Source organism: Panthera onca, chromosome A1 (assembly GCF_046562875.1).
Source record: "Panthera onca isolate mPanOnc1 chromosome A1, mPanOnc1 haplotype 2, whole genome shotgun sequence".
NCBI lineage: Eukaryota > Metazoa > Chordata > Mammalia > Carnivora > Felidae > Panthera > Panthera onca.
The window spans coordinates 167,725,596-167,739,283 of NC_138339.1; the positions used below are offsets into that span (position 1 = coordinate 167,725,596).

At 44.8% G+C, this 13,688-nt stretch overlaps 1 protein-coding gene across 3 annotated transcripts in view; it reads left to right on the forward strand.

The window, feature by feature from the left end:
* Window positions 1-5,095: 5,095 nt before the first annotated feature.
* The window catches only part of FGF14 (fibroblast growth factor 14), a 624,162-nt gene continuing 615,569 nt past the window's right edge, over window positions 5,096-13,688 (forward strand). The window contains exon 1 of one of the 3 annotated variants that reach the window (XM_060636738.3): window positions 5,096-5,811. In XM_060636738.3, coding sequence (XP_060492721.1) covers window positions 5,604-5,811 — 208 coding nt within the window. In that variant the 5' untranslated portion in view covers window positions 5,096-5,603. Of the gene's footprint in view, window positions 5,812-12,926; window positions 13,112-13,688 lie in introns of those variants that run through there. The other 2 variants (XM_060636742.3, XM_060636741.3) reach the window with 2 other exon arrangements.

Genomic DNA, 13,688 nt, shown 5'->3' on the forward strand with positions numbered 1-13,688 from the left:
GGGTCAGAGATGGAGATACCGGACGCTGGAAATCAAACAGAACACACTGATATGGCAGGATGAAAGGGATCTATATGGGGCACTGATGATGTCTGCTCCAAGCCCCCTAAGGAGTACAGAGAGAGTCCGAGCTCCAGACCTGCTTCTAGAAGACAATGCTTTCCACAGAGAGGAGCTGAAGGACGGGAGTCTGAAAAATTTTTTTAAAAAATGTTTATTGATTTTTGAGAGAGAGAGAAAGAGAGAGAGAGAGAGAGAGAGAAAGTGGGTGCACATGGGGGAGGGGCAGGGAGAGGAGGAAAGAGGATCTGAAGTGGGTTCTGCACTGACAGCAGCCTGCCTGTTGTAGAGCTCCAACTCAGAACTGCAAGGTCACGACCTGAGCTGAAGTTGGAAGCTCAACCGACTGAGCCACCCAGGGGCCCCAGGAGTCTGCAAACTTTTTGCAGGCAGGCAGATCCAAATAAAAAGAGAGAAGGGGCTGGGCCATTTAGGTCATTCTTTTCTTCATTAAGAAATTGGGAGGGGGCAGAGAGAAGGACTGGGGTTACCTTTCCAGACTGTTCCCTCCAGGGGAGGGGAGCAGAGGTTTTCTGTGCCACCAGCCAGTGTGGGAACATGGGGAGAGGAAGAAAATGGTACTAATGTGTAGTACCATCGTGTGAAATTTAGAATTATTCCTTAAAAAGTGATAATAATTGTTAACAGCAAAATAGAGAAGGAGTAAGTGTGCAAACGACAAAAGGCACCATCTTTCTGAAAAAAGTTTACAAGGTAAATATAGACATGGAGGTCCCGGTGTACACATTGGTCTTCTTTTCCTCTTTCTGACCTACTCTTTCTTCCCAACACTTTGCCCTCTGTCTTTCTTCTCCTTTCAGTGATCAAAGCTTTATTGTCATGGTCCTAAGCTCTAAACTGTCATGGGTTACATCTGATGGACAGGGAGCAGGACAGAGAAGGAGACAAAGGGAGTAAGATCTGACAATGAGATAAGCAAGAGTTTATAAAAAGCAGCTAAGAGATCAGTAGCTGCTTCAGTGAATGGAGAGGAGAATCAAATCACAGGCTGTGAATAAAGTGATAGGTTATAAGTGATGTACTTGTGTTCTTTATCCTTTTAACATAAGTACCCCAAATATAAATGTGTTGTTATTAATTGTAGACCAGTCCATAAGCTAGTAGAGAGACTAAGCTGTGAGAAATTCACACGAAGTACAGTGGCTCAAACAAAGGTTTCTTTCTCTGTCATCCAAAGTGCAGCAGTCAAGGACAGGTTGGCTATTCTGACCAAGTTACCTCTATCTCGGTACTTTATTCCTGGGGTGTGTTCCTGTCTGTGCTGCCAGAGATGCTCACACCATTACTTTCAGCTCACAGGGAAGACAAGACAGAGAAGTGACGATAGGCAACTTCCTCTGAAGAATGTGACCAGGAAGTTGAACCCGTCACTTCTGCTCACATCTCGTTGGTCAGAATCCAGTCACATGACCATAACTTCTCTGGAACGGAGGCTGGGAATTCTCTTCTCCACCTGGGTACCAGTGTGCCCTTCTCAAACTGTGGTGGCGAGTGGGGTTTTATTACTGAAAGAAAGAATGATTAGAAAAGTAACTAGTGGGAACAATTAGAAAAAGCATGCTAAGACCATTACAAAGACGTTTGATGACTAATTTCATGAACGTTCACATGTTCTGTATTATAATAAAATGTGTACTTTATTGTGTTCTGAAATTCTAGTCATTAGACTTACCTTTAGGTTAGTTAACTGTGATATGCTGAAGGTAAATTTAATTTTTAAATGTACTTGGTTATGAGTAATGGATTTATTTGACCTCAGTCTAATGAAAAACGCAGTCTTTTCTGCCTAAATACACTACAGCTTTTGCTGTTAATTCTTATAGTTATGATGAGGCTTTTCTCATTTTATCTTTACTCACATGTGTTCCAAAGCTTGCATTCATTTTCTAACACTTTTAGTTTTTGTCAACTAATATTGATTTGTAGCATGGCAAAGGGTAACTAACAATTTTGATGTCTTCCAAAATGGAACTTAAATAATAGTCTGAACTCAAGCCAGTGTAAGGATCTTCGGATCATCCCTAAACTGAAGGCCCCCAGAAACCTCTGTTGCCTCTTGGTCTTCTTTATTGTATAACTGGAGAGCTGGTTTAATTTTATGAGTTAGCATGCAACATGGACTCCTGTACAGTTACTTTCATAGGGTCAATGCTCAATAAATATTGGTTGAGTAATTGAATTGGATGACTTCGAGGGCATCAGAAATTGCAAGTCCTTTGGACCGAAAGTAACCTGAATCAGGTAGGCCATCTTTTCCAGATACAAATATTTGGTATTTTTCATTTGTTTGTTTGCTTAGTAATGTTAATAAAAGCCTATGCAACGTAAGTAAATAACGTATCAATAAATATAGAAGACATTGTACTAAAAGATTTGCACATACATTGTGCTAAAAGATTTCTCTTTCCTTTAAGTAGCATAAAAGATGAAAAGCGACTAACACGGTGCCTGGCATAATAGATTCTCAATAAATAGTAGTCACAGTTAATTACCTTTTATGTTGTTCCTTAGGTTATAGGACAAAGATGCAATAAGTTTTCCACCAGCATCTAGCAAAACACACCATAGCTTTCTCGCAGTAATTCTTTATTTTAGGAGGGATCAAATTCACTGTCGTAATGTAAAGAAGAGCGTCCCATTTGGAAATGCACGGAGAACCAGTATGAGAAATGTTCTCTTTACACAAACTGAGCATGTGAAAAGTTCCAATAATTACAGAACATCTCCCCAGACTTTACTCTGCTTGTGAAAGACCTCGGGGAACTCAGCAAGCTTTTACAGAACCTTAGAGCTATGTGAGTTCAGAAGAACTCTTTGGAGAATATTTTTTATTCAACTGTTTCTCTGGCGCCTGTCCAGGGTTAGTATATTGGGATGTTCTGGAACCCATGACAGGACACCAGAATGTGATAGTAGAAGCATGAGGTATTTGTCTCTGATAATATCAAAAATGCTTTCCTAATTACTTGGCTGTGCTATCTCATTTTTCCTCTTTCAAAAAAGAATTCTGCTCTCCATTGCTTTTTTTCAGTCTGCTTCTCCTAAGTCATTTGGCACTAAATTCATGGACTCTTGGTATTCCCTCTTTCTTTACTTCCCAAACTTTATTTAGACTGCAGTTTAATCTTGGTAATTTCTTTGAGCTTTGTGACATGATGCTTTTGGCACATTGAGGGCATCGCTATTTAACTTTGCAGTTTCTTAGCTTTAATAGAATTTACTTGTTTTACATTCTTCTTCTATCTTAACTAAAATGGACTAATGTTTCCCAAAAAGGTTCTGGGTATTGGATGCAAATTTTGACATCTGAAAATGCCTCCTAGATATTAGAAAACTGTAGCAGTGGGAAAGTTATTCTATTTTTTAATTTTTTGATAACTAATAATCAAGGAGTTAATTTTCTTTAAAGTCAGTTCATCTCTCATGCCCCAACAAAATAAATCTATAGCTCTTTGTTTATAAGATAGTTTGATATCCCACATAGTAAAGGCAGTTTTAACTTTTTGGAATTGAAATGGTGCTTCTAAAATATATTTTTAAATTAGTTAAACTTTTTATGTCAATTTTCCATAAGATGGAAATAAGTGGCCATAATATCTTAACAAGAGTGAGAGTGGTCAATTTTACTTTTTAATGCTCACATCACAAGTATGCTGAAATGCTAACATTTATTAATTTGAGTAGTGAGCACATTGGAGCTTGTGATACTATTCTTTGTAATAGTTTGTATTATTTTATGCATTGTATTTTTTTCCCAAATAAGACAAACTCTTTAGTTGCACCCTAAGTCTTGATTTTCTGAGAAAGTAGGAAGCCGGGTTATATGGTGGTGAAATAGAAAATCTGTCCATTTTTTTTAGGTTAGATGGTGATGGCAGGTGACAAGGTTGTATATTAGTGTGGATGAGAATGGAATGAGGGTGAATTTAATGTTTGCTCAATTAATGGGTGCAGAAACAAGCAATGAATTAGTGTGTAATCTAAGCAGAGTGCTTTCTGTTCAAAAACATTATTTGCAGATAATGGATTGTCTATCTAGAAAAGGCATAACTTTTCTCATGTACATATGACCCTCTCCACCAAAATATATTCTGCCACCTAGATTTTAGTAGTTGTTCCTTTAACAGGCTATTTCTGCAAGTACATATTTGGCATACACCTAGACTATATTTTTTCAAACGGCAGTTTAAGTAGAATTCAAATAATAAGAGCTAAAGGAGCTTGAGTTTTCCTTAATGTTTCAGATGCTTTAGGTGCTGTTTTTGCGAATGTTAAGTAAGGTGGAGCTCATTCTGGCTGTGAGGAGTGGTACCAAACTACTGTTTGTCTTTAAACCCCTTCCCTCTGTTGTATTTTCTGAGGTTTGCTAATTATAATTGTTAATTTTCCTTTTCAGAATTCACTTTTAACCGAAGGCTCTGTTAGATGGCTCCTGGAGCGAGCTGCCAGCCGACTCATGCTGGGCAGAGGAGGGAAAGGGTCCAGGGCTGGGGCTGGGGCTGGGGCTGGGGCTGGGGCTGGGTGCCGGCGGTGGGGGACTTCCAAGGGGGAAAGTAGCGGAGGACTGCAGTGACACTGCCCTCCCCGGGCGGGTTGAAGCATCTCACTGGTGACGGGTCTGAAAGCACGTGGCTACGTCATGGAAAGCCAGTCTTTTCAATGCAAACTTCAACTCCTCCTCCTCCTCCCTCTAATGCCTGTAACTCACATCCGAGGCTGGGCGAGGAATCCGGAGGGGAGATTTTCCTCATGCTCACCGTTGTTGGAAACTGGGAGAGTGACAGGAAGGAGGAAGGGGATCCGTGGCGCTCTCTGCCTACTACAAGCCTGACAAGGGGAGGGGGCACCTGGATTTGCATCTTTTCTTCGTGGTGATTGAGAACGGCAGGTTCAATCCGATCCCACTGAGCACTGGCGATTGATTATTAAAAAAAAAAAAAAACAAAACCAAAAAAAAAAAAAAAAAAACCAACCAAAAAAAAAAAAAAAAAAAACCGACACCGGGAGAAGGGAGGCTCTGTCTTCGGCTGTCAGACTCGATCTCGGAGGTGGTATTTGGTGTGTGTGCGTGTGCTGGTTTTTTTTTTTTTTTTTTCTTTTTTTTTTCTTCTTTCTTTCTTTCTTTCCTTTTTTTTTTTTTTTTTTTTTTTTTTTCCTTCTCTCCTAGGGGCTACACAATGGCAGTCTTCTCTCAGTGAGATGAATCCTGCTTTGCCTTCTGCAGACCCACCCATCCTCATAGCGATCAAGTAAAAGGCTATGGTTTTCTCTTTGGGGATCTTTTGTGCATTACTGTTCTCTCTGATTAGTTCTGGTCTCTGTTGGGATTTCTTTGCTTTTTTGTTTGGCTTCATGCTGAAAAAGGATTTTTTTTCCAACCCTTCGGTAATAATCCAGTGGTGATCGAGGGGGATAAATCATTCACCCTGGCCGAAAAAAAACAATCACTGAGAAGTCTCAAAGAAATATACCACGTGAGGGGAAAAAACTGGGAGAAGATCCGGAATATTATCGTTTTTCCTATGGTAAAACCGGTGCCCCTCTTCAGGAGAACTGATTTCAAATTATTATTATGCAACCACAAGGATCTCTTCTTTCTCAGGGTGTCTAAGCTGCTGGATTGCTTTTCGCCCAAATCAATGTGGTTTCTTTGGAACATTTTCAGCAAAGGAACGCATATGCTGCAGTGTCTTTGTGGCAAGAGTCTTAAGAAAAACAAGAACCCAACTGGTAAGCAAAACATGCATCATGTTATGTTTTTCCTCATAATAACCTGTCTGTTGCTCATTGAGCTAGATATGCAGTCCTGCTATGCAGGAAGGCAGGGGAACAGAGAAGGAACCAGGACAGTGTTGCATATAGAGGTGTTGCATGAATAAACAAGTAACAGCTGGATCGGCGTCTCTGAGCCCGAAAACCACGGTCAGCATCTCTTGGCTGTGACACATCCATCACTAGGAGGGAGGAGGAAACTTTTTTTTTTTTTTTTTTAATGTATTTGGTTGCCTATGTTTGGTGGAATATTTGAAGGGCTGTGGTTTAAGGTTTTGCCCGAGGCGGCTGAAGCTTCGGTAGTTGCCAGGAGAAGGAACCGCGAGCTCTTCGTACTTGGGCTGCAGGTTCAGGGACGTAGCTCGGTGCCGAGAGCCTGCTCTAGACTTTCTGATTAGCTTGCACAATGTTCGCCACCCCATCACCTTTACCGAAGTAAAAGAGGCCCTCTCCCTCGCGGCCCCGCTTCTCCGTCAGCCCCCGCCTCCCTCCCCCGTCTAGCTCTCCGTGCACGAGTATTAACTCATTCCCCCGTCTGCCTCTGACACCTCCTGCTGCTGGGGATGCTTGAGCTGGGCTTATGCCTGCGGGAACCCCAGACCGAAGAGACAAACTCAGCCCCTCTAATATATGTAATTTAACGCCCCCCCCCCCCCCCGGCAAAACAGTATCAAAACCCTGCGCCTGAGTCCCACGAGTGCGGATGAACCGGACCGTGGGTCCCAGCTTCAGGCTGTGGTGATCATGCTCCCCTATTCCAAAGGCTCCAAGCGGGCAACTTGCAGTGCATTACATAAGAAATGCAAATGCAGGTGATTCGGGGAGTCGAGTCCCGGGGGTTCACTTCCCGGTATCCCCATCTGAGGCGTTTGGGGGCGGCCGCGAAGCTGTGGGCGAGTCCGCCAGGGAGGCCGGGCCGGAGGGCTGCGTGGTGGCGGCGGCGCGCCGACGAGGAGGTTGGGCGCAGCCAGTCTGGGAGCCGCGCGCGTAGGCAGCGGGGGTGTGTGGCGTCCCCGGGTTCAGTTCAGGCTGGGGAGGGCCCGGGGGCCCTGTGTTTGTGTCTGGGGCTGCGCTGGGGGGCGGGGGCGGGGCACCGGCCGTCCTGCAGTGGTAGCCGGGGCGCTGGAGGCTCCTGACGCTGGCACTGCGGTGTAGTCGATCATGGCTCCCCGCGGCCGCCCTGACACCCCAAGCTCCGCCGGGGTCGGGCAGCAAGTGGCTGCTGCCTCCCTGCCTCCGAACCTTGCAAATGCAGCGTAGCTGGGGCGGCTCGCTCCGAGGGGGCTGCCGTCTGCGGGTGCCTGGAGTGAGAGCAGGAGGAGGAGGAGGGGGAGGAGGAGGAGCGGGAGGAGGAGGAGGGGAAGGAGGGATTGGAGGGGGAGGAGGGGGTGGGCGGGGATGGAGGCGGTGGGTGTGGAGGCTGAGCACCCTGTGAGACCCCCACCGCTGCAGGAGAAGGGACACCGCGAGTTGTTAGACCGTCCGAAAGGGCAGATGCCCTCCTGCGGGCGGAGGACACCTGGGCAGTTGCCCCAGCTGGGACGTTTGGGTGGCTGTGGAGGCTCTGGGGGAAGTCTCTGGCTGCCCGCGGGCGCCGTGCTGCAGTGGGCTCTGTGCCCCTGCCCTGGAATTCTCATCCCTGTGCTGTGGCTCTGCCCCTTACTCACCGGCCCCTTCTGTGGCGTCCTCCCCCTCCTTCCCCCCTCCTCCCCCTCCCTCAGTCCCCTGTCCTTTTACCCTTCTCTCTCCCAACTCCTCAGCGTTTAGCAACTCTGAGCTGATAACACCATCCTGAGCATTGCCCAAGGAGAAAGCCATGTTGTCACCTTACCACCCGCATTTCTAATTCAGCTGTGAGGTGTACCCCAAGCCCGCATCCGGCCCAACACTCGCTGATGTTTCGGTGATGCCTAGATCCGCAGCACTACTGTATCACAAGTTAATGTGAAGACCTTTTTTGCGAGACTTACCCAAGTGGGACAAGTCAAGGGCTGCCGTTGGGAGAGAGGGATTGTTCCTTCACGCAGTGCAAATAGTTGGTTTTGAAGCCTTTTCCTGTCCTGTGAAAAGATTTAGCCCCCTTTTGAGAAAGGAATACTGTAAAAGCTTTTTTTTTTTTTTTTTTTTTTGATTCGGCCATTAGTCTAGGGACCATAAAGTCACTCCCTCCATAGTACTGGAGGGTGGACTGGGGACACTAAGTTTCCTTACTGGCCTTTATAATTTGTTTTTGTAAACAATTTTACTGGAAACACTAATTCCCCTCCCCCCATACACGATTCAAGATATTTTTATTACACCTCCCCCACCCCACCCACTTTGCTCTCTCTGAATAAAGAAGATTTTTTTTTCCTTCCAAGACATTTTGGAAGGTGTCAAATGACACATTATTTTTAGAGTAATTTATTTTGCAGCTTATGAATGCTAAAGTACTTGGGTGTGAATTGATAGGTTAATTCAAAGAGTGTCTAACGACATCACCAACTATTCTGATAGGATAGTGTAGTCTTACATTGCTAGAAGTTAGAGTTCCAACCTGGGAACTGGAGCATTTTGTAAGCTGTTTTAAAAATGTGACATTAATGTGTCACACTATCTCATCTTCTAAAAGTTTTGCTTTTTGAACTTGACTCAAATCCATGCTTAACCATTCCCTTTCAGGATTGTAACTGGTAGATTCCATTCTCCTTCTGCTATTAACATGAAGCCTAAAATCGTTTGCAGGTTTTCGATCCCAAGATAGCAGTATAACCAAGAAGTTAATTGGGTAATTAAAATAAAACAAAGACTAACATCCTCTTAACTGTTAAAACCAAAGAGAACAGATTGACTACTACCTATTATGTTATCTTAAATCTAAAATAAGGACAATTAACGGGTTTCAAACTAAGAAGTTTGGCAGAATCCCTCCAAGTACCAGTGCTAGGATCAGGAATTCAGTGTGAAGACTGTGTAGATTAATAATTCTTCCCAACTTTTGCAAATTATAGAACAAATTACTGATTATTCCCAATTTTTAAATTGTCAAGAAGTATAGGTAGTTTGGTCAAGGCTCGTTGGAGGACTTTTAAAACACTGCTATATACTCATGTTGATGTGAAAATAGAGTCATGCACTTAAGGAGAAAGTTATTTATCTATCCCAAAGTTATTAGCTTTTAAATAAGAGGTGTTAATTTAAAAGGCTTTTTGTAGTTGCTTTTATGTAAGATTTAACTGGAAAAGAACATGAAGATTATACTTACACAATATATGCTTGTTAAAATAAATTGCAATAGCTTGAAAATCGTGCATATAATGTAAATCTACCGTCTTCATAGAAACGTCCAGTGTCTCACAATACAACTATTAACAGAGAGCACACACACACATGCACACTCACGCTTAAATGTCCTACTGTCCCCTATTCTCCTAGTTGAGCAATGGCTGTATGTTTAGAATAAATGTTACCTGCTTCAACTTTCACTGTGAGTCATGCAAGGTGATTGTATTTTAGGCAAATCATTAAATAGGGAATACTAAATCCAAGGCACTTAGTCAGCCTGGAGGAGGGCTTGATATGTTTCGTTAAACCAGCAATGATAGATTGGACTGACCAATGTGTATCACAGGCCAGTTGGGTACTAATCTAGGTCGCTAGACTTTGAGTGACAGCTGCTAAGGATAGTGGTTGGAAAAAAAAAATCCACAACAAAGGTAAATACTAAGGTCATGTCATGGATATCTCTTCAAGACACATAATGTACAACAAGCAAAGGAAGCCCAGACCCTTAGATAGATACACTTATTGAACCACACTCATGAGATGCCCAAACTTCCATGGCTTGATAGGGTTTTTGGAAAGCATAGCATTTAAGATAAGTTGTAATCAAAGATAATTTTATTAAGTACCAGTGACAGTGGCAAGGAGGGTATGAAGCAGATGTCCTGGACCTAGTTCCGCAGAGCACATTTAGAAGATCTCACAAACTTATGACCCCGAGCATCTTCTTTCCTGAACGCAGTCTTTCTCTCTGCCAGGTAACTTGGAGATCATACAAGCAAGGCTTGGTAGAACTCATTGTCACTTGCTATTTCCTACTTGTTCTGGTGTCTTTCAGCTCTGCTTTTGCCTTTCGCTAAAGCTGTTTTAGGTGCCAAAAACATCTGGTACGCCTCTGTTACTCATTTAAATATATGTTATTCTTTTAAAACGACTTGCTTTACATGTAGGGCTGTCATGGCATTTAGAAGTGGGAAAATAGGGAGAGACGGGCGAAAAAGAAAGTAAGCATTTTTTTACTCCTTCCTCTTCTCAGCCTGCCGACTCATCCTGGGTGCCTGTAGAGCTGGGTGAGCCACAAATTGGCCATAACCTCTGCATTTCTAAACACTGAGCATGTACCAAATGGAGACATCAAATTCAGACTGCATGGCTGCAACACCAAACAGGTGTGAGGCTCTTCTCTTTCTGACATGCTTGCCTTTAGAGTGGGATTCCGTGTAATCGGAGTTGGCCTTGGACTCCATCCAAGAAGCTTTAGTTACTGAAGTAGCAAAATGAGTTTGCAGAGCAGGGGCACTTCAGGAACCAAAGGACAGTATTTTAGACTGGCTTCCAAGTATTGACTTTCTGGGAGAGTGGATTTTTCTTTTTTGAAATGAAATCCAAGTTAACAAGTGTGAAATCCGATGCATGATAATCTAAACTTGGTTTTAACCACAAGGATGATGGGGTGTACTCCTATCCAGCCTAGTCTCATCTTCCACAGCATCTAAAACTGAGAATATTTTTTCAAACGATGCATTGCTTTCAGAAGGTGCCAAAGGTAATTCTATACTGTATTTAACATTTCCCACGTGAAACCATTTCTTTAACGTTCAAACCCCGTCTTCCATGTTTTAGCAACACAAACACTGGGGACTTTTCTGGTTTTTTAAAATACATATGGCAACAAGGACAACAATCAAAATTTTCGCTTCTTTGTACATTTTGGCATCATAACTCAGTCAATTGACTCATAATCTTCCTATAAATACCATGTAGATGTCTCAAAATGGAAGTATTTATTCAAAATAGTTTTTTATGCCTTAAGGCGAGACAGTTGGGATTTAACAGTATATTTGAAGCTCCTCTATTTTTTCCCCCTCTATTAAGTTTTAAACCAGACATTACATCGTGGTGTCTATATTTGTAATAAAACCTTTGAGTGTAGCCTTAGGATCATCTCCAGGAGGGACTGTGGGTCAGGGAAATACAACGGACACTTCTTCCTGCCCAGTGCCATAGTCTGTGCTGTTTAGGGTTTCATTTTGTGTACCACATTCCATATTTCCTTATAAGACTTGAACCTGAGCACTGAAGGGTAGAGAATTTTCTGAGGGAGACTTCTGAGTTCCTCCATATGCCTCTAGAGATGCACTAATGTTTTTGCTCTTCTGCTCTTTAAGGACCAAGTACTTCCTGATGTTTTCCCCTGTGTATTTCTCTAGTTGCTACAAACTGACTTTCTGCTTTGTTCAGAATGAAAAAGGCAGGGTGACAAAAGGAAGGGAGGTTCAGAGAAGGAATAAACATGAAGGCAAAGGGAGGCATGATGCAGACAGGTTTTGCAGGGAAACTGAGGTTTTGGTTTATTTAACCTACTAACACTAAGAAAGTCACCCAACAATTGTTGGGCACTGTTGCCTTTATTATTGTTCCCTGACATAAGCTCTACTTATGATATGGAGCAGGTTTTCAATGCATTTTTAGTCAATGAATTAATAGTGAAAACAGGATTCTCTGAGAAAGTTAACTGTGAGAATGTAACAGCGGGTATCATAAATTAGCTTGGTTAAGGTCACTTAATGCTTACTCCTTCCCAACAGTGCCAACCAAGAATTTGGTTTCTTAATGATAAAACAAAGAGAAGAAAAGTCCTTAGTGGGCTTCTCAGCGCTTCATCCCGCCATGATAAAGCATCCTGAAACACCACTTGCAAACATTCCCTAGGCCCACATTTTATAATACCCTTTTCTTAAGTCTCAAAACTTGAGGCCTTACTCAAGGATACAAGCTCACGGAACCAATCACAGTCTCCCCATCTGGCACTCTCAGCCTTTAAATAGCGAATGGTAGGGTGCCATCAGGTGCCCTCTGCAAGAGCCCCGTTCATTTTCTTTTCTAATTTTAAATCTGCCTCTCTTTAAAAAGGAAGACGTTCCGCAAAAACAGCTCAATGAATTGCTCCTCTTTTCTTTATCGAACTTCTTTATCTGAAGGTGGTAACTGGGACCCTCCCTGGTGGCATATTTTTCTCTTGAGGGGAAGCACCTAAACAGCCTCTAGTTCAGTTGCTTGTAAAGGAGGTGCCCCCCTCCCTTAATATTTTGTTCTTTCCAGTTTTAAAGCAGTCATCTTCAAACTCGCTAGCTCCCTGCACATCCCATAACCACGCCGATCCAGGTAGTTTCTCCTTTCTGGAGCTACTGTCAAGGCGGAGGGCGCTGGGCCACTGGCCGCTGTCTGGGAGGCGCTAAGTGTGTCAGGTCTGGCCGGCCGCAAGGGCGGGGGAAGAGCCCCTGCTTTCCGGAGCGGCGTGTCACTGTTCCCTGCAAGCCGGGGCCGGCCACTCTGCGGCTCCGATCCGCTTCCAGGAGTCGGACCCTTCGGTGACCTGGCCGAAATCGGGTTGTGAGTCTGCCTAATTGAGTCCGAAGAGACGGGGCACGCGGGCCAGGCACGGTCCTCCTCCGGGTGTGATCCGCGGCCCGAGGCTCCGGGACCGGCCACCGCGCGCTCCCTTCCTAGGAGCACCCGGCGCGCCGCAGCGCAATGCGGCGGAAGCGGCCCGCCCGAGCCGCCGTAGCGCGGGAAGCTTCCGTTGTCACAGAGATGACCTCTGACCCTGGGGGGCGCCTCTGGGGAACTCGTGCATATGTTGCTATGGAAACCAGGGCAGCCTGTGGCGGGTGCTAGCGCGACCCGGAATGGGGGCAGGGCCAGGCCCCTGAGGCGGCACGTTTGCGGGCCAGTCTGCCGGCGTCCGCGCAGCTGCGCCTCGGAGCGCCGGCCGAAGGGCCGCGAAGGAATGAGTTCTGCGCCCACAGGTGGCCGCCTGCACCCGCGGTCCCCTCAACGCGCTGCGGGGCCCAGAGGCAAAGGGACTGGGCTTGCACCCTGGCTCAGGACCAGGAGCAGATGAGCGGAGCCGGGCTCTCAGCTTCCGCACTAGCTACTGGAAGGACCCGGGCTGGCTCCTCAAGTTCCCTCAGCCGCAATGTGAGAATGATCTCAGGTCAGCTCTCTGGTTCTAGGATTCCGTAATCCTCCACCCGACCCGGGCTCCAAGTGAACTCTCCCCTCTCCCCTGTGTCTCTCCCGAACTCTGTTGAGTATGTTTAAATTGCATTCTAAAATCGGAGACTGTCAGAGAGGGAGGGGCCCCGTCTGGATCCTCAGTGACCCGCCCCTCTTAGAGGTGTGGCGACTCCTTCCCAGTGCAGGAAGAGACTGTGCCCAGAGCCGGGTTTGAATTGTAGAGGCACCGCAGCTCTGAGCCTTGGAAGGAGAAACACGTCGTATTTGACCGGTGACACCACCAAGAGCTCTTCATGCATTGCACAGAGTTGTGTGGTTGGTGCTGGAACAGATAGATGGCCTTCCATTATAACCATTATATTCTCCAGATGCCTTTTCCTGCAGTCTCTAAACGTTTTGGGGGAGGGAAGAGGCTCTCTCTATTGGCTTCTATTATCTTTGGTCTATTGGGGGACAATCACAGGTGACAGGCATTTTGAATTAAAAAAAAAAAGAAAAAAACTTCACTGTAAATTTAGAAATTGAAAAAGATGATTTCCAGGCTACAGTAATGA